The sequence below is a fragment of the Hetaerina americana genome, unplaced genomic scaffold (genome assembly GCF_022747635.1).
Source record: "Hetaerina americana unplaced genomic scaffold, ioHetAmer1.1.p SCAF_3, whole genome shotgun sequence".
Classification (NCBI taxonomy): Eukaryota; Metazoa; Arthropoda; class Insecta; order Odonata; family Calopterygidae; genus Hetaerina; species Hetaerina americana.
Window position 1 is genome coordinate 32,548,052 of NW_027286874.1, and position 22,007 is coordinate 32,570,058.

Here is a 22,007-nt window from a genome sequence, read left to right on the forward strand (position 1 = left end):
AGTCAAATTGAGCATTTTAAATGCATATACTAATGAGGTACTATTTCTGATGCTGTTATATTAGAATATGTTTGATATACTTTATTATTCCAATGACTCCATTTTGTTATTTACTATTTTCCATCAGTATATTCATGTTATAAGTATTTTAATGTGAAGTTTTCTCACTTCTCTCTAGTAAATGTCTCAGTTCTTTCCTCTATGTTGGGAATGCTGCTAGATGTGCATGGTGTTTGAATAATAGTTACAAATTGGTTATTTACCATCTTATATCTTCTGTAGCAGTTCAATTTTTAACTGTAAAACTGAATAAGTAATGTACGTACCGTGATATGTTCTCATTAGCAATTGTATATTTATTTCAATTCGGCGTTGACACTTTAAGGCTTACGGCTTGTTACACACCATCTTCGTAAGTATTGACCATTTCATTACTATCAATATGATATTCGATGCTATTCTCTAAAAACTCAAATTAATTTTGCGAACAGGTATATTTATCCAGAGAATTATCTTGGTTCATGTTGTGGGGTGTGCACATGCCACATATCTATTATTTTAATGAAGATTGTTTAATTAGAGATTTTTTTGAACAACAAGGAAGCACAAACGTGTAGGTACGCAGATTTAAACGGTGGGATATAAACTCCTGCGTGTAAGCATTTTAAGGAACTAATTTTTCCCTCGTGCATTACGTACCTACAGTAACCCACCTCCGGTGGTTTCTTGTTTTTCTTTTTTAAATTTCCTTTGCTCTTACCATTTCACCCGCGTTCTTTTTTTTAACTGACCTTCCTTTATTTTTTTGAGACCAAATGATGAAAGTATCCCATACCGACGAAAAATGAATTTCTTGCAGAGTTCGAATAATGCAAAATCTCTTTGCGTGAAGCTCAATGCCCCCCCCACACTTTCAAATCTTTTGAAAATCTCAAGTTTCGTTTCCACGCCATTTCATCTTCCAGAATAAAAATAATCTTTTCACGAAGTTGCGCTACTTCCCAATTTGAAAGTCAATCTTCTCTCAATTTCAGTTCGGGTCTAAATCTTTTTCATTTCCTGCCCTATCATATTCCTTGAGGGAAACTCTTTGCTGTCCCTTCGCAAGATTATTTTCATAACTCAAACTTGTGTGGTTTGAGGCTTGTGAGTGTCAGCAAAAAACTGAGCACCTTATAGTTTTCTGGATTCAAATTTTCTTTTATGTGTGGCCAACAAAAAGTTTATATTTAAACTATCAAATCAGTGAATATACAGTTTCTTGAAGGCCGTAATAAAGAAAAAGTAATTGACTAATATTGGCGGTGATGCTTTATAGATTGATCTTCCTGGTATATACATAGTGGTAATGCTAGCGAAGTTAGATCCACCTAAAAAGGAAACGATCATAATTTTAAACTTGATAAAAGTAAGAAATCTAATATGGAATGAGTTTGAAACAGTGCACGGCGTTCAAAATAGAAGTTTTTATACGAATGATGATATTTCATGAATTAATCAAGGAATAGTGGTTTTCACTTCAAACTTTTAAGTATACCATCGTCGAGAGAAGGACTTCTAGAGTGGCGTCATTTTATTCAGAACATTTCTTTTATTGAAATGTGTTTTATGATATCACATATGGGGAAAACAATGAATAAAATAATTGGCTATAAAACTTTCACCCAAAGTTAATACAATTGCAATCAAGTTATTTTTTCTATTTTCGTGTAAGGTTTATGCCCTTCTGAAAAAGATTACATATTTCGTTTGGCGGCTCTAAAAGTTACATAGCATTTACATTTGGTTTAATTAAAAACAATTATTTCAAGGTAACGTCATACCACGTGACGTGTAAACTATTAGGCACTATTAGGGTTATTTCATTTGAAGATAGGGTTGAATAGGGGCTATTTAAATTAGCTATTTGCTAGAGGTCTGTGAAGGAGTATCAGAAGAAAACCAACTCGTATGAAATAAGTGCTTCGAAAATTTAAAATATGTGCTAAAGATCCAGGTATTAGTTTTCTGCACTGATTCATAATTATGAAATATTTTTCATATTTTATCAAAATATTTCTCTGTGGAGAGAAAGAAAGCTTTTAAGAGTTAAATAAATGATATATCTGGCACTTTTTTCTCTTCGAGCAATTGTCCTTTCACTATCGATATTCCCCTAGTCCCAACCTGTCCTTCAAACTTGAGTTTTTTCACGAAAAAAAGACCTCTTGTCTTCCATCCGACTCTAAAACTTCTCCCCATACCAAGACGCCCACGCTTGTGGTCTCTTCCCGAAAAGAGGCACCCAGCTTCCTCTTGACGCCACTCTAGTCCTCTCTCTCTCTCTCTGATTGAGCATTGCAGTCCTGTTTCTCTCTCCTCACTTTTCTCCGCCATGCGACAACACCCTCCCACCACCTTCCCACTTCCTTTATCGCTTTATCTCCGCAACCCCCTCCTCCGTGCCCCCGATGTCTCCCCCCTCCAATCTCGCGGCCTCCCCCTCTCCACCTCGCGATGATGACACCAGACTCCATCTGTCCCCGCCTCGGCGACATCTCCGCTCCACTTCCTCAGATCCCCCGGAAAACCTCCCCCCATATTTCCCTTACGAATACCTCCTAGGGGCCCACGTATTTCCCAGCCCCTGGTACAATGGATGCGTGGGATACCGGTACGTGGCTGGCAGGAAAGACGCTCATAGCTGAGGAACATTGCCGGTAACACCCTCGAGTTTCATGACCCATGAGTCATTGTTCGTGCCTATTAAAATGCCACTCGCGTCAAAATGGGACGGAAATTTCGGGCGAGGATTCCAGGAGGGGTGGGATTTTGAAGAAGAATCAGAGAGAGATTGGAGGTCTCTAACCCATGTAACTACGGGTTGAATGATTTTTTTTGGACGTAAACCACAGGCCACGGAGCTAACCATTAACTTTCTTTGTTTCAGGGGCTTTCGCGACAAAATCCTAACTGCAACGGTGTTGACAAAGGTGTGAGAAATGAGTTAAGGGATTGAGAGATTGCACATGAATTAGTTTACATGGTATTTCACTGATAGCTCAATTTCTAAAAATGGATTTCGGCATTCCACCTTAAATTAAAATGGAATCCAGATGAAAAAACCTACCAGTACAACATTTTGAGTATCAGTACACTTGTACTTCGGTACTGGCATTATTTCTAGAGAGACAGATTCGATATGCATCTTTAATTACTAACAGGTAAGCGAAAGCTTCGATGGTCTAAAAAATGTATTTATAACAAAATAGTATTCACATTCAATGTTCAAAGAGTGACACACCTTACAGAACACGTTAACTTGTACATTTTAATGAATTTTGATGATTGTAATAGCGGTTAACTACTTTTAGATAAAAACGTGTAGGCTTTTGCCTGTAACCATTTGGAGAGTATTGTGTGGATGTAGAATCAAAGGAGTTGCTCTAAAAATAAGCAATTACGAACCATGCATAAAAATAACAATAACAAACATCCATATGCCATTATTTCATTCAAACAGTTAATCTCTTGGAATGCTGCTCCAGTTACATAATTGCATGTCGTATGAAACTGAATCTCGTAGAAAAATTGAACCATGGATTTTATGGAGCTCCGTTATTACTTTTTTATTCCATTTTAATTGTACAAATAAAATGTACAACAATGCATCAGTAGCAACCGACCAGATTAGAGGGCTTGGCACTGGCGTTGTTTGTATTGATAGCTGGAATGTAAACATGCGTATTTTATTGAATAAAATTGAAGCGTGTCGAACTCTGAATTTATAAAATCTTTAGGATCGAGCTCATTCTCGTGATTGTACACTTTTCATCCATTTAGGAGTGCCTATGATTGGAATTGGCTTGGCATTTTGCACGATATTTTTGTAAGCATTTACGGAACGAGTTTTCAGAGAATAAAATAAAAGCATCAATTCTAAAGAATCCATGGAACTGGGTTCAAAAACATTTTGTGACTAGAATTTTTACTATGGAATGTAAAGAAAAAATATGTAAATGAAGCGAATTCCACAAGCGCCTCCCATCAACGGTGTTAAATTATTCTTTCTTCGAGGAATTGATGAGTTTTGGCCTTCGTTGTCAAATGGGTCACGATAATAAAAGACGCTCGAACCTCGAAAAATTTATTACCTAATTCGGATGTCGGTTGCCGAGAAATAATCATAAACCGAGGACCGATAAAGAGCACTCGTCCCCTGCTGGGAGATGGATTAACGAGCTATCAAAAATTAGGGTGGGCTATTTGTAACAGCCAAAATAAGTGTTATGGTGACGTGAAATATGAGTAGATATTATGTAATACGTGCTTATGTAGGAGCCCAGGGATCGTGAGGGATGAAGTTTCCGAAGCTTGAAGGAAATTATTATATTGAAAAAGTGTGATGACTCACGAATGTTTTGGAGCAATATCTTTTCTTATGGTGTATTCTGGATCTATATTTTTCACCAACCATCTCCTGGTTTAAAACCGCCAGTATAATATTGTGGCTTCAGAGAATTGACTTGACTTGACATTTTTTCTTATTTTGTTTGCTTCTGATTTTCTGATTGCGTCTGATTTTCTTCCAAAATATTTTGAGTTTTTATTTCGATAGAAAAAATATATTGGTTTCTATAGCCCCAAAATGATGAGTACTTTCATGAATTTTTAAAATCAGCTGTGTGTGGCAGGATGTAAGATAACGGTCAGTACGATAATTTTATGCACGACTTGTTGACTAGGGTGAATCATTGATCGTTTTCATACTCATTAAGAGCTTATACAATAGAATTATTATACTGTGGCACTGTTCCTGTCAGTGTGTAACACAATAATGAGAGTTGAGAAAAAGAAGATTTCATTGGATTACTTTAAGAGTATCAGAATTTGGGTTCTTTTTCTAGCACGCCATATAATTGAAAAAAATATTTCTATATTACTGCAAATTTACTTTTCTTTTTTTTTTGTACGGGTAGTATATAAGGTTTCATGTCCTGTGTTGTCAATATTAATGATATAATTGATTATACAATTCAAAATATACCGCACGGCCATGAAATACATTCATATGTTTATTTTAACAGAATTTAGTTACTTCTTTGTACGTCGGATTTTATCACGGTAAACATAAGTAAAGATTAGAACTTACGTCTAAGTAATGCTACGGAAATGATGATCATATATTGTATTGTATTGTATATGATCATAGTTGTATTGAGGAATTCATATAATTTTGAGTAGAAATAAACTGCTAAAATTCTTTCCATTGACTGAAATGTGAGTCATTACTTTTTTCAAATTGATTTCACCGGACAATCATTTCACTAAAATCACGAACTCTCTTCACGTTCCTCAGTTGTTCTATCGAATCACGTTTCTTCCGGATAGTTTCATTAGCCTCCTTCATTTTTTTGTCGCATTCCCGCCATGAAGACGGCGTGTATTCTTCTTGATACATTTTTTCCGACTCTCAAGAGATGGGCGTCGTGGTGTATCTAAACTCCGAGGATAGCGTCTGGGAACTATCGCATTCCATCCTCTGGTCCCCAAACTGCTTTTGTCAAACGTGCTCCTCCCCTTCCCCCTTATTTCACTCCACGCGTGGATTACCTCACGCCTTCCCTCTGGGCGATTCTACCCCATCCACCCTGACCCACCCTATATCACTCTCCAAGGCCTTCGCCGGGCATACAACGCCCCTTGCGTTCCTCTTGGTGCGGTGCTGTCTAAACTCACCTTTCCAAGGACACCATCTCTCCTCCCTGCCCTGGAGATCTCTCTCCACCTTTTCCCCACCTATTACTGACCCCATTCTTTTCCTAACATCCCCCATCCCAGGAACCCTCCTGTCCTATTTTATTCTTGAAGAATATTCCACCCCTCGTCATTTTGCGAAAGTACGCTACGCGGGCTCTCCTATACTTATTTACTCTCTCCTTCAATCTCACTTTTCCCTTGTTTCCTTCTTCCCTTTCTCATTTATGATGAATTTCTCCTTCTTCGCTCTCTTTTCTCCTTTCTGTCCTTCTCAGCCTATTGACTGCGTCTCCATCTCTCAATCCTCTCAACTTCTCTTCCCAGGTGTTCAAACTTCTTGAATCATCCTACTCCCCTCTGAACATTCATTTCGATCTTCCTAATGGGACGTTACTGGCTCCTCCTCCGCTCATCTGTCTTAACTAATGCATTCTCCTCTCCTGGGCATGCTGGTGGCTCACTTCCAAGAATTTTAAGAGCAGATTGGCCATGATCACCGGGAGTGAATAATAACTTAGGGCGTAGACGCGATCTACTTCGTCACCGTAGCAAATTTCACCCTGCGACGTGGGTGAACTGTAATCTAATGAACTTATTTTCCACAATACAGCCCTTTTTTGCTTACAGGAAGTGTTGTGTATTTCCTCGACAATCTATACTCTACTTAGGGTGGGCGTCCGGAGATTACTTCTATAATATTCCGTCCAGAGGATGCCACCATTCCACTTTTACGATACTTTTTGATCTAATGTTAGTGAACGAAAGGTCAGTTTGGTTTGTCGAATTTCGCTTATCATGGTCTGCGAACAGAAAGGCAGCAGTAAGTATCGTGTAAGATGTGATCTTTTGTTGAGAATGAGAGAGATGGTGTATTCTGTTGAAAATGGGCTAATATTGATTATTAATTTAATTTCTTTGATTCTCTGGAAATACTCCCGTATCTTAATTGGCGGAAATAACGCTTCAAATGCTTGATTTCAAAAGAGCTTCTTATGATTCCACCTTTGTAAGACTTCCGAGTTCAAACAAAATAACCCGATTTCATTTGGAGTAGGTTGTATTTCAATAGGCCTCCCCTGCCAACCTACTCGCTCTTGAGGGATAAATTGGTCAATTATTGCCTCTTCCCAATTTTATTTACTACGCTCAATTGATACTCTCATCGCTCTGTAAGCCTATGGTTAACTTTCCAACATTGACTGCCCACGTGCCCACTCCCTTCCTTCTAAGACAGCTCGAATTAACGCCTCCTCATTTCCTCAAACTCTCCTTTTGCTCCACCCCCATATCCTCACCTTCTCTTACCCCACCCGCCCTTTCCCACCGGCTCCCTCTCGCCCCGCCCCCACATAATCCTCTCTCTTTCCGAAAGAAAAAGGGGGACTCCGACTCGCATCATCCCCCATCTCCGACGCCTCCTCTATCTACGCATTTCCTCCACACCCCCGCTTTGACCCTGCCTCCTCCCTCCACAGGCCTTTCCGTCCGCCTGAGTGAGCCGAGAAAACTACCCGGGATGAAAGCGGTGACAAAAGGGTTCTCCTCTTCGGTACCAAAAGCTGGGCGGGGAGGAATTTTCTGAAATGCGGCTCCGGGAATGGGATAATGCGGAAGAAAAGTGGGGAAGTGGATGGGAGGTGGATATCCGGATGGACAAAGACGGAGGAAGAGGAGGGGTCGAGAAATAAATAGGGTTTATCGGGTGTGGTGGTGAGGGGCGCCATTGGACGGATGGGTCAGGCATAAGACCGAGAGGGGCTTTGGCGGGGGGAATGCATTGGCCTGTTTTTGCTTTGTTGCCCTTTCTGTAAGCTATCATAAGCCACGGGAGGGAGTTAAATGTGCCCCCTTGGTCGTGCATTCGATCGTGGCAGAGCTTCTTGGGGTGTCATAGCTGATGTTGTAGTGGTGCTTTGAGGTTGAGCAACATTTCATCATGAATATGATTCGAAAATGTAGTGTCCTGCAATGTAGGAAGATTGATATCAGAAACAAGTAGTCATTTGCTTGACAGCGAAGAAGTGCAGTGAGTCTATGGGAAGTGACCCGAGACTTGAAGGCACGTATTCGATAGTTTGTTCCCATGAAGACAGGGAAATAACTTAAATAAACTGCAAATACCTATTTTGGGGTTACAGTGCATGCGTAGCATAAATAGTTTGTTTAAACTAATTTGTTGATAAGTTTTATATCATTACCTTGTTACTCATGATAATCAAGGAAATTCAAACTGAACGGTCACTATTAACATACAAAGAGGAACTAAGGAAAGGTGTGGCATGGGTCCATTAAACCTTCATCTGAGCTACGATGAAGTTGTTAGTCTATTCTTCAACATTAGCAGCCCCCGATCTCTTGCCTATACTTTTTCTGCGCCAGTCTAGAGTTCAGAATAGAATTCAAGTTTTGTAATAAGGGAAAGACACTTGGGACAGATATACCTGTATACCATATGCAGACATATTTCGAAGTTTGGATGTATTTTAAAAGTAGTATCTTCTATTATTAAATCGGGCATAATCAGCCGGAAACTTTGCATTGAAAACAATTAAAATCGCTATTAGTTCAATGAAATAAAAAAATGGGAGCAAAATTCAATGATTTTAGATAACCACATATTATTCCTCATTGCCGGTGTTACTGGCATCACTATTATTCAGTTATGTTAGTTAGTTAGTTAATACCCTGCAAGCCACCGCTAGGTTATATGGCAGGGGGTGAATACAAACCGGACTAATTTTATGTTCATAAACCTACCCATGCACTTTTCGGTACATTTCAATTTATTCAAAATATTAATTGAAACACAATATGTACTGTTGAGGAGAGAATTTCACAGTTAGGAAAGGATGCACACACAATGATTTATCGTGTGCCCTAAGAGTGAGATTGCCATTTTGATCACGGTGACTCGTTTATAGACTAGTTTCTTTTACTAGGGCCTAGTGCGCTTGAAGCCGCCCTTAGAGAAAATAATATTAAAAAAAACAGGAAGGTATTTTGTGTCAAAAATTATGCAAAGGAAAATGACTTGCAGACACTTTCTCTAGGCAACAAATTTCAACCATATAATCATCTCCGGAGATTGAATAATATGCTCATCTCTTGTTGTATTGTAATTAAACCCGACACATAAGTTCCAATTCTCCTGATTTGTATGCTACGGTGGTTTTTCAATCACCGAAGACCGATTAACAATAATTTATGTGATAGAATGATGAACTTTCTGATATGTGGGAGGAGATGTTGTCGCAAGCGAATATATAATGATATCGCAGAAGTCTCAGGGGTCACGCAAACGGTAAAAGGACCACATGTTTAAGTCGGGCATTTTATTTAGTACGGCCTACTCTAGATTGAAAATTCTAATATTTACTTAATTATAAATTCTAAACAACCTAATAACAATGAGGTAAAAAAATTGAAAACGCATATAGAACTGGAAGTAATCCTGGTTTAGTTAGTTGAAAGATGAAATCCTAACAAACTTTGACGCCCAAATGAGATTCTGTAAATGTCGACGGCTATTCTCATATTTACTTCCTTAATTGTTATAATTGACGCCTATTTTAATTGGCATTACTGTTTCTTAAATTGACCCTTCCATCGATCGCGTAGTACAATCCAATTATGAGGAGAAGGAAAACTTTGTAACTTTCCACAGGCCACTATTTAACTGTTTCCCTTCGTAATGACGTAATCAGACACAGTAAATTGCAGTTTCCACAAAATGTCACCGCTCATCATGCGTCAAAGTTCCGGATTGGTGGGTGGGGAAATGGGTGGGTGAGGAGAGAGGAAGGAAGGAGCAAATTGGAGGAGAGAGGCAGGTACTTAAATGAGCTTACTTTACTCTGACCACATAATCCATTTTTCCTCACATCGGTACACTTAGCGCAAAATTGTCATCTTTCACGCCTTACTGAGGTAAGCCCTCGAATTCCGTCTTTCAAAAGATAACTGTCGATGGGAGCCCAGCATCATGGTAACACATCCACTAAGTCAAAAATGAACACATGTACCTTCCCAGACCATTGATGTACTTCTCCTGAAGTAAAATAAGTAAAAGAAGTAAACACAGAAATGGCCAAGGGACTTATTTACAGTGCCCAATTTTACCACCAAAAAGTAATCCGATAGCCAGAATTACACATTTTCGTCCGAAACATCTAAATATCTCAACAGAAATTATTACCGAGTCCCCTTGCACATTAAAAGTCAATTGGGAAACCCAAACACTGCCAAGAAGAAGCAGCCAACTCCTTGAACAGCTAAGGTATTTATACAGTAAACACTTTTGCTGCATCTGCGACTCGTTATGTGAACGCCAGACTGGAGGAAATTTTAAAATCATAACCAATTGCCTTCACCTTTTAATTTAGATGCACTCAGTGAAAATTCAGTTTGCTAACTTCTATCCCACCGCGTTTCTTCCTTCTCCACCGGGCACACCGCTCCCTCCCTAACCATTATTATCTGAAGTACACAGGAAGACGACCACTATCTGCCTCTCACTTCAAAGTGCCTCCTCCTGTTCCTCCAGGTATCGCTGCTTCTTCTTCCTTTCACTCCAACCCTTGAAGTTAAAATATTTTAGGACATTTATAGAAGGATGACATTTAACGTTATTGACGACACCTGATGTGTGGAGCGAATTTTAGTCATAGCAGACCTGTGTCCACAGAAATTTACCCCTGGACTATTCCGGCATTTAAGAATCCCTATTAAGGCACTATGGTGCCATTTACTTGTTCCAAGCTGGGAGAAACTTTAATCGGAGTGCAGGTGCGAAACTCTCGTAGCAAAGGTCGCTGTCATTTTATCCCACTTTTGGGAGAGTCTCACTGAGCGAAATATTATGATATAATAGAAATGGACTTTGGCATCCTCCAAGGAATCAACAGGCGCACTTTAACAATTAGAAATATTTCTCTTCTGGAACTTTGCCAATGCTAACTTCTAATCTGCTCACTTTTTCCATGTTTGATCGTTTCCCTCCAAGACGAGTTTGACGTAATACTTTTTTATGACCCTTTTATGAGTTATTTTTAATGACAGATAAAGAGAGAGAGAGTTATAAGAGAGCTTCAATGTCAATGTTTCCTAAGATTTCGAACCCTGAGTGTATGTCAGATAAAACGAAAGAGAGAAATTCAGCGAGAGGTGATGTTACCAAGAGACAGGGTTGAAAATGCGAAAAATGTTCGGGAAATTTGACACCACGGGAAATAAATCCAATTTGATCTGTGACTCATACGGGAGAAGGAACAAAGCATGGATATCTCACACTCTCACTGAATTTCTTCCCCGTGCCGTCATATTTCCCGAGCATTTTTCGCATTTTCAACCCTGTCTCTTGGTAACATCACCTCTTTACGGTCACCCTCTATTAAAAACAAAACCCACACTTCTCCCCCCTCCTCCTAACGATCGTCCTTCTAAATCCTCCTCGGCCTTCCTCCTTCTACTTCCCCGAACCTTTTCCTCTCATTTCATACTGGTCATTTGTGGGAATATGGCTTGAAACCGTCCTTGTTCATCCTTGACGGGCGAAAATCGTTGTAAACATAAACCAAATAATTGTGTTAGCAACATGTATGCTGGAAAACAATTTTTAGATGGCAACGAAAATGGAGGGGAACGTAGTCTTTCTCTATTTAAGTGCAAAATGGAGCTGTAATTTTGGTATGCCATAAGGAAGCAGGAAAACGTATGGACGAATTTAAAAGTTTCACTTTATGTGAAGCCAAACCTTAGGTGTCAAGATCGATTTCCTCAAATAATTTCTTCAAATACTGACAAGGGCTCTCTTCCATTTCAATGGTCCTTTATTAATACATGGTTTTCTAACCATCGACCTTCGAGGACGCAGCGGAGGAAACCACAATCAACCCTTTTGAGCTTCACTAAGTTTATTTAGTATTTACCGTATGCTAACAGAAAACCATGAATATAAACGAGTGATTCATGTCAACCATTAATAAGTTGCCTTTATTGTGTTATATATCAGCGTGGAAATAGGGTTGTATAGTCTGGCTACTTGAGGTTACTGAATACGTTTCAATGCAATTGTAAAAATAAGTAGTGCATTTTAGATTTTAGCTTTAGCATTCTTTGTTAACTCTATTAATATACTCTTCTTCGCAGAATTTTAAGTTGTGACAAGAATATTCATGGCCAATTTTCGAGGTTAGATTTTCTGAGAATTTAACAAAAATCTTACGATGTGGAAGAAATAGCTAAAGGATAATCGTTTTTGTTACCAAAACAAGATTTTTAACATTTTCAAGTCTTAAATCTTTAAACTGAATAGAGAAATATGTTAAGTAAAATTATTTATTAGTATTATACCTGCATAACAAGAAATTATAGAAAACCTGTAAAAAATTAGTAATTAGTCTAAAAATTCTCACTTAACAGTTTTTGGCACAAAAGCTATTAAAGCTATCATTTAACCAACGCAAGCAGGGCCTCGTGTGCACCATGCTATATTCTGTAAAAGCAAACCGGAAAGTTGTTCCGTGGGGGGAGTAAACAGAATTGATTTTTCCCCTTCTCCCCGCACTCTCCTCAAACGACACGTCCAAACATGGTGAGAAAACACTCTGCCTCACCCTAATTTCACATTCTTAATATTAGCATTCACCTTGATACTGCTTTTTTGCCGCGAACTAGAGTTGCCGGCTCTTGGTTATGGAGAACACATTTTATAATACCTTTCTTCTTTACTGGTACTTTTTCACAGCCTTGCCTGCTTAATTCAAGAATATGCCACTCAGTTTTTGAGGTTAGAAGCTATATTTTTGACGCCGAATAAAAAGGAGGGTGCATTAAAGGGATAATTAGGCAATATTTCCATTGACGGCAAGTCAGCTCATGAAGGGAATGAGTAGTATAATCGAAATAAAATGTACTCTACAGAGTAATAATACTTGAAGGAGGGATTATTAAATTTGAATCAACTAACATGAGTATTTGAAGGGTGCTAGTTTTAGATTTGGTAAACTGATTGGTAATATGGTAGATTTAGGCAGATTAGAGAGGTATTAACATAGGGAGTTTTTATCGATGCACCAAAATTTGATCCTATCCAAATGTGCTGATGATAAACGAAATTGAATTTCTCTAACACTTGAATATTTACATACATGTATCTTATATGTATATTCACGTACGCACATATAAAATATATGCACAGTAGATACATACATACGGATTTTTCCAGAGACGGCGTATGGGTGCCATATTTATTTTAGATTATATTATATTTAAAGGTGCTATAATTTCAATTTTATTGACTATTAGCCATTATTTGTTAAAGGAAATTGTTGCATACCTCAAGGTGTTCCTAATATATTTGTGATTGATGAAAGTTTGAAAACGATGACGACCCGTCTAACCGTTATTATTGAGGAATTCATTTCCATCCTATCAGTTGGTTCATTAAATTTGGATATACTGCAACTCATGGCCAATAAAAACTCATTTAGGATAAATTTCCTCTCAGTGCCTCGAATTCACAGCTAGTGAGAAGAAAATTATTTTGTCATATTTGGAAATCTACTTGTAAAAGCATCGGATAAAATTAAATTTATGCATTATTGGGGATTATGCGATTATTTGGGACTTGTGTGCCACCTGACAATGTCTATTAGCACATGTGTATTTTTAATAATAATAATAATAAGAGCCAATACTAACTTTGCGAAACTAATATTTAACCGAATCGAATTAAAGTTAATTTAAAAATTGTTTATTTCTTAAAGGAAAAATAATTTTTTATAATCCCAAAATTACCTTTCAAACAACCTCGCAATCTAAAAGAAGCTGCGTATTTAAAAAAATAGTGTAAGTTTTATTATGCATTGGTGAGATAGGTCGTGAAATTTTAGAATAATAAGGTGATTATCTTTGTAAATTAACTCTTAATGGAGCAAAAAGATGTAGTCAATACAGTACACGAAATAACATACATACTATATATTCCGTAAATTTGTAAGGTAAACAAAAGACAATTAAAGTAGAAATTTTCAATCTCTTTCAGTGTGGGCCATTGATTATATTTCATTGTTAAAAATGACTTCATTAGAGAAATTAAATATTTGTAACCATTTCTCAAGATGGGAAAGTTACTCATTCGAGGCAATGGAATTAACAATTAAAATCCAGAAAATTAGGAAGGGTAGAAAAAGATGTGCTCTGATTTAGCGAAGCGAAATGGTCCGGGAATTGAGCAAGATTTACCGGGGCGGAAAGGAAGTATAGGAAGAAACGTTTAAGGTAAATTAAATACGGATTAAAGGAAGGGGGTGCTAAGGGTTGGAGATTTCCAACACAGTTTTGGAGGTATTAGTTCTCAGAAACGCGCGAGTAAATGCTAGTTAGGCAAAATTAATGGGAAATCATCGTCAACGGGGTAAATAGTGCAAGATAGAGCATATTATATTTATTTATTGAGAATATGCTGTGTTACCCTGGAACGTTATAAATACAAGAATCTCCATTTTACCCGGAATATTCGAAATTTGTGAGATGTGTTATGTAGAATGATTTCGATATTATTATTCCGTATTAGCTGGAACAGAGAGAAAGCAAATAAAATGGCTAATGATACCTGTGTTATCGTTGAAATATTTGGAATTTATGATAGTATACATCCTAAAATATATGGGAATAAAATTCCGTCAACTGTCATTATCATAATAATTTACTCGGAAGAATATCACCAAGCTGTAGCTCAACCTAGGACGTATAAAACGTAGAAAATAAGGGGTAGCAGTTCTTTTTCACTTGCAATTCAATATTTCCCACTAACTATGGTATTTAGAAAATCTTACCACTTGGATTTCAGTTCCAACTGAATTAGGGATATCCCTCGGAATGAAACCTGGGATACTTCAGTAGATTCACCCTTAGATACTCAATCACTTACTACTTAGTGCCTTGTCCCAACTCCTAAAACATTGTATGAGAATTAATCTTTTTAATCTGAAACTTTTGAGAAACCCCTGCTCGGTATCAGTGAATTACTATGATTTAAAAAATGTATGAAAAATGATTGAAGAAAGGTTAAGATTCGGGTGCGCTGCTTTATTGCCCTGTATTATACGCATGATCATTCTTACGTTTTGCCTGTTTAAAACACAAAGATGAGAAGCAAGAGGATTTCAAGTTCCATTCTTGGGGAAAATCATATATTAATTGACAATGAATAATGTGTAAGGGAAATGCACTGAGGACGTGCCATGACAATCCGTGAGACTGTAAGCAATGGGGACAAAATGGTTTATTACTGCTTCCTGTCGAGATGAAGGATGTATTAGCCGATTAATTGGGATTTTCATCAGTGGTAATGTCTCTCGGTGAAATCATATGTTGACTTATTATGTGAAGTATGACGGTGAAAGTCAAGACTTTTGTTTCCGTAATTGGTAAAGTTTCTGGAGCTCGGTTGACCGCATGGTCCACTCCCCACGTATAAGCGAAGGCCAAGTTCGCGGTGTTTCGGCATTCTGCTGACTCCAGGGAAATATTTGGGGGTCAATTGAAGGGATCGGGAGACGGAACGAATGGGCCGAAGGGCAACGGAAGGTAAGGAAGGAAATAGAGAAAGGGAGTAATGAAGGTCCGATGGGTTTCCACGGGATGAGAACATCTTCTCATTCGGACCTTCAAGAACATTGATATGAGGAGCGCTGCGCACCAGGTCTGGTAGACCGGCTGCGCTTGCGGGGAAGCGAGGATGAGAGACCAGACGTGGGAAGGAATAAGCGAAGGGGTGGGGAGTAGCAATCAGGGGCAATTAGATGAGAGAGGGTCGGCCTCATGGGAGGGAAGGGGCTGCGAAGAGGAAGTATATTGTGAGAAGGAGGGATGACGGGTTTGGTGTTTCTTCTATTAAATATTGGGATGGAGTTTCTGTTTCTCCATCTCGATCCTAAAAATATTCGCAAGTAATTTCCATCTCTCTCTCTTTCCCAATTCCTACCATTCCTGTCTTAATGAAAATCAAATTGAAGAAGAGTAACGCTCGGATTTTTCTGTTGCATTTCAGTTGTCCACGATAGACTAGTATTTCTCTTGAGAGGATAGAAATAAATGAACATTTTATTACGTTAAATGACCACAGGAAAAAATATATGATAACCTTAATTTCATTAAATAACACAACCTTGACCTTTGATCTTTTGAAGGCCATTTTATTTTTACCTTGGCAAAAAATTTGCTACATCTATAAGACGTGGAAATGATAAAAAAAGGTACAAAAGCCTTTTAGCAGATCTACTCTAATCGAAATTTTTGCCAAGAGAGAGAGAGAGAGAACTGGAAGTTCGTAAATTGCAATGCAGCATTACCGCACATTTTTGATTAAGACAGGGTCAATTAAAGTTGTCATCTAGAGAGACATTCAATGTGTGAGCAAAGTGGTTATATCTAATTTCATGAGATGAAAATTTAAATTAAAGCCTAGCGTGTGCTGGTGAAGCCAAGGCATTAGGGAACTCGTAGATAGCTAGCTGGTACTTTGCTAATACGGAACGATTTACTTCCTTTCTTTTTATATATGTCCCGAATGTTTTAAAATTTGAGGCTGTTTCAATTCACTTGATCATATTTGATGTCTTAGAAGGAAGACCGTTGCAATTGATAATTACTACTTCATGTAGCATTATTAATTCAAATTTATTTGTCTTGGGGAAATTAAGATGCATTACATAAATACGATTTTTTCATGACATATTCATTCATACATTCTTCTAAATAATCGGACTAATCACTGATTATGTCAAACAGGTAACTTTCACTGTCTTGTTGACTTGGGACCTTGAGTATCTGAGCATTCCCAAGACAATGTCTACCGAGCCATTTTATTTGGCAAACTATGAGAATTGAGGATTTTGATATTAGCATTTGAAAATATGTTCCTGGAATATGATCGTCATCGTTTGTGTTAACGCAGTGGTTATATAATTAAAGAGTAAGTAAAATGAGATGCAGTCAACTGTTGCTTGCTTGAACTTGTGAGAAGGTAATTTTTGGGGTAATTCGGCATACGTTATCGCCATAATATATGTCAGTTAACTCCTCATTTCCGCTGGTTCATTTTGCCTCATAAATGAAAGGCTAATTGGGTGTGTTTATTCAATTCTTAGCTTAAACAAGTATCATGATAAGCTATAGGTGGGATGAAATAAAATTTTTCATGAGGAACAAAGTCTAATGTCTCGGAGGTGTTCTTTACGGACGTTTGGTTTTGTGATGCGAAGTCGCCGGTGAGCAGAGAGCCTTGAAAGCGTCGAGGATGTGAGTGCGACTCGAAATGCGAAAGTTATGGGCGGTTAGGGTGCGGAGTTGAAGGAGGAAGATGGGGACCTTGGATTGGATTGGGTGAAATTAGAGCGGAGGAGAGGAGCCGGAGATGGAAGCGAAATCTATTTGGCCAGCTGGAGGTGTCTTCATCAGGAATATTTCGATTAGCGGGGGTCGTTCCTCGGATGTAGGCGCTCATTAAGGTTATAAGAGTTTCTGGGTACCTTTGGTTCGTCTGACAAATGAAGTGCTTAGAGCCTTCTCGGTTGAAGGTAAGTTGAGTGTAGGTATCCAGGGAGCGTTAAAAAGGATCAAATGCTGAAATGTGTTCACAAATAGGAGCGGACGCTTTGAATACTCAGAAGAAATATTAAGGATTAAAAAAACTTTAACTTCATATATTGCTTTAATTATCCATTCACATGATTAATATTAACTGTACATGATTTAAGTGCTTAAGAAGTTGAACACGGAGCTGCATATTGAAAAACGTAGACATTTATAATTATTAATAATTTTTCATACCATAAATATGTTTAAAAATCAAGCAAAACATTTACCGATCAATAGGATGTGTAGATTGCTCTGTTTAAAAATGATAAATCTAATGATTTTAAACGATTTATAAGTATTAAGTTATAATGAAAGACGTTGTTGCAACTTAGAGAGTTTGTTATTATTTTGAGTATAACATGTAGCCTTTGTATTGTATTTTTATTTATATTATTATTGTTCTTTGTGAAAATTCCTTTATAATGCAAGTATGTTATGCCTTAAATTAACGAAAAACAACAGCGGACACATGAAATTTCCAGGCTTGAAGTGAGCATGTCCTACTGATTGCTATATTTTGCTTGTTGAAAGGGTAACTACTACTTACATCAGCTGAATTGGCTTGATGATGCAGTGCTTCCACATGAGCGCATTAGCATGCTTTTTAGAGCTTTGCTTATGCTAGAATCACATATGAATTTGGATGCGGAAGGGTGATTAGGATTTTTAGGCCATAAATGATTGTTTGAAAGCCTTGCTATTGTTTGTAACGTTGTTTCCCTGTATTGACTTGTGACGTTTTCTTCTACTACATGTTTCCATCCAAAAGCTATTTTGAATATAATTCATGTTTCCCTACCGATGGAAAGGATAATTGCTACCTGAAATGAGCTAACGTTGCTACCCTCTGTGGCAGGTAGTCCGCGAAGTGATTCTTTGAGAACGCACGAGTTAACGAGGGTGGAGAAAGCCCTGCGAATGCTCCAGTTGCAAGAATTGGACCGCTTTTATTCACAGCGAACGCGGCCTAGGTGAGTCTTGACGTATGTTCAAAAAAATGTTGAAAAGATAAATGAAAATAATGGTGTTTAATTCAGAAGTCAGGAAGGACCGGCAATTGGCAATTTTCATTCTCACCAGTCTTGACTGGGAAAAAGGGAAAATTTCGGATGAAATGAAACTCTCCCGATTTGCAATAGTTTCCCTCTAGTTGGCTCGTTCAAAGCGAATGCGCTGACGCTATGTGCATTGACAACCGAAACCATTGCGCTTTCGTCGTCATACGCTGGAAGAGAACTCGTCGACGGATAATTATCTAGCGGCAATGAAGTATTGACCCATACGAAACCTAAATTAGATCGTACATGGTTCACCTGTGCTTCTAAATCATCGGAAGGTCATCAGTATTATGCAGATATTTTATTTTTCTGTTTTTCGCCTTCAGACTTCAAATTTAAAATGGGAGATATTGACACATGCATGAAAAATGTGTGTAAATGTTATTGCCCATGAAAAGCAAAATTTTTCAACACTAGTTGCATTTGAATGGCTATGCATAAAGGATCTTGGCTGCATTATTTATGAGATTACTTTGAATAAATAAATGCCTTTCTGCATTTTCATTTCTCTGTCACTTCTAATCGCTATTTGAGCAAAAAGCAGTTATTAAGTTTGTTGCTATATAGAACCACACTTACATACACTATTTTCTATACATCAATGAATTTAACTCCGTTGTTATCCAATATTTGAAAACATTGAACATTTCTTTATTTTATACGTAGCTGAATTAGAAAAAAACTTTGTTGACTGATATTAATCAGTTTGAAGGATAACTTAATTATAAAACTCTTTTTGTTGCCTTTTTCGTATTGAAAATTGATCGTTTTGAGAACCGCCTGCGGAGAAGACAAAAATGTTTCACCCAAGGAAATGTACTTTTACAACCTGAATTGGGGGTTTTATTTGCCGAACCAATACATAGACTTTTGTGTTTGTTATGATGTCTGTGTGCAATTGTCCAAGCCAACAAGAGATGAAGCGATTGCTTCTTAAACTAAGCATGCTGATTTGCCTTTTGTTTGCATATTATGTGCTGTTGCATGACATTATCACATACAAAACACTTAAGGATGCAATAATATGGAATTTAAACATTAAATAAGAAAATGCAAAGGGTTTCCCTTTTGCAAAATTAAATAATATGCCAAAAATAAAAAAAATGTCAAACTAGCATGAATTGAGGTGTAGCCGTGGAATAATCTTCAGTAAGGAGAGTTTTCGGGTAGAAATTGAAAAAATAGATGTCAATTTTGGATGGTAACCACATCATCTATCACTTTTCCTTTTTCCAGGTTTGGAAAGAGAACTGAACTTCGACCTGTCCCAGATGACAGCAACTCGGTAAGTGTTGGCGACGATTACCTGATGATTTAATTTTTAACTAAAGAAATACATCTTTCCTATGCTTGTACACATCTTCTAGTTTTATTTGTTCCAAAATCTTCTTCTCTCACGAATTTTGGTTATGCCAAATATTAAGATGCCAATTATAAAAAAATATTCATAAATATATATTTAATTTTTAACTTTTGTTAAATGTAACGGATATGTCTGATTGGCAAAACTCTATTTTTGATCCTAAGTATCGAGGAAAACAAAAACAATATCAATTGACAGAGAAAAAAACAAGGTAACTGGTAGATTTCCATCTCAAATGTATATGATTCTTTAAGTCATGTAAATCAATTTCTCATGCAGTTAAGTCATTTGATTTAAGTGGAAGAGGAAGATGTCGATTATTACTGAAGTATTTCTTAATTTCTACAGGTGGAGAGAAATTACTTCTTGACCAAGTTCGCATGTGTTGGAAAAGTTGTTTTATAGCTTAAGTATTTAGTCTCCGATTAAGGACACTGCACATTAATTTGCACTGGGAATGTTTGTGCTATTAATGTGGGTGGTAATGAATTTGGTTGTATCTTGCAGAACTAAATTGTTTAAATTCGTTGTGTTTTCTGATGTAACAGTTCAACATCAAATGGTATTAGATAAAAACAAATAACTTTAAAAATCTATTAATACAGCCGTTATATATTAAAGTCATAATAATATCGTGATTTAAATTAAAACCATAATAATATGGTGGTTATTAACTACTAACTAAATTGTGAATTAGAAATTTTCGAGTTTGATAGTAAATTAAAAGTGATTTTGAATTTTGTAATCATAGTAATTATGGAAGGCTACCTTCCTCATCAATGTAGAAATTGAATTGCAGCACTTCTGTACATTACTTAAAGGAAAACCTATGAATGGACAAAAGATATCGATTATAATTACGTGGCTGCATAAAATTGAAAGTTCAGGTGTCTATATATTATGCAATTTTGTAACTTGATTCCAAAAGGTATCAGATCCATAGATTTCATAAAAAAGTATTTATGGTTAGAGCAATGTTGTACTTAAAGCAAGAGCTATCTTAAACGAAATACATTTTTCCGATAAAACAAAGTAAAAATCAAGTTAAAAATACGGCATCGATCTCTAAGTTTTAAGTACTCATTCTTAGAAATGTTGAATATTGGGAACTTTAATAAGTCAAGTTTTATGATGAATTACCAACTGAATATTATTTTATTTTTGTACTAAGCACATGAAAACTTTTTTCTATCGTTTTTAACGTTAGTAAATAATAAACTTAATAAATAATAAAATATTTCATTGAGAGAAATAGTCTGAATTGGAATGCGATTTGTAGGGCGTTATTCATTCATAATTCTTATTCATTCAATCTCAGCAAGAGATCATTTGATATGATCAGTAAATTACTTCTGTGGGATTTGGCTGGGAAACATGCTGTTATTTTCTGCTATGATCTTTGTACCCAGATAACATTAAACAATAATCATTCTTGTGGCTAGCTTAGGAGTTTGTAGCTCATATCACCCATCATGTTCATTGTATGCGGTAGTGAAGAATTTCAAAAGTATCAACATCAATAAATGTAATTTTTTCTTACACTATGAGATCTTTTAACTAAAACCATTACCAAAATAACGCTGCACATATGTAGCACACATCACAGGTTTCGTATTTCGGTGTATTTTATGGTCTGGGAGTAATTGGCCTCTCAAAGATAATGGCGGATGCGTGATGGGTGGCACATTCTCCGTAAAGTGTTGACATGTATTCAGTGCCCATCGCCAGGAACTGAAGCAGTCAATGTAGTCAATCCACCACTTTATCTTTTTGGATTAGTTGTGACAGTTATTGTGAAATATAAAACCTAATTGCTACCATTAATTCTCATTTACCGCCCTTATCCCATAAAAAAACTCGAAATATATGTAAAAACTGATACTAGAAAACGATAAACTACCTCAAAAGAAGAGCATTACAAATATTAATCAGGACGATATCATTGTTTAAAATATAAATTACATGAAATATTTAGGACAAGTTATGTTTTACCAATGATGTCATAGAAAATTAGGTTAATTCGGGGTGCATATTATTCATGCAATTTTTATATAGAGCAACGTAAATTTCTCTTATATTTCATTCTATCAAACGGTTAGTATAATGCTGTAAGAAATTATAGCTTTTTCAAGTCCTGTCAGGTATAATTATTGTTTTTTTAAAACGGTATTTTTTTAAGTGAGCATGGACGTAGTGTTAATAAT

At 36.9% G+C, this 22,007-nt stretch overlaps 1 protein-coding gene across 2 annotated transcripts in view; it reads left to right on the plus strand.

Annotated features, from left to right (window-relative positions):
• Positions 1-22,007, plus strand: part of NPF (neuropeptide F) — a 45,455-nt gene that overhangs the window by 22,479 nt on the left and 969 nt on the right. Inside the window, exons 2-3 of one of the 2 annotated variants that reach the window (XM_071588023.1) lie at positions 18,243-18,353; positions 19,677-19,725. In XM_071588023.1, coding sequence (XP_071444124.1) covers positions 18,243-18,353; positions 19,677-19,725 — 160 coding nt within the window. The remainder of the gene's footprint in view (positions 1-18,242; positions 18,354-19,676; positions 19,726-22,007) is intronic. The other variant, XR_011701479.1, reaches the window with a different exon arrangement.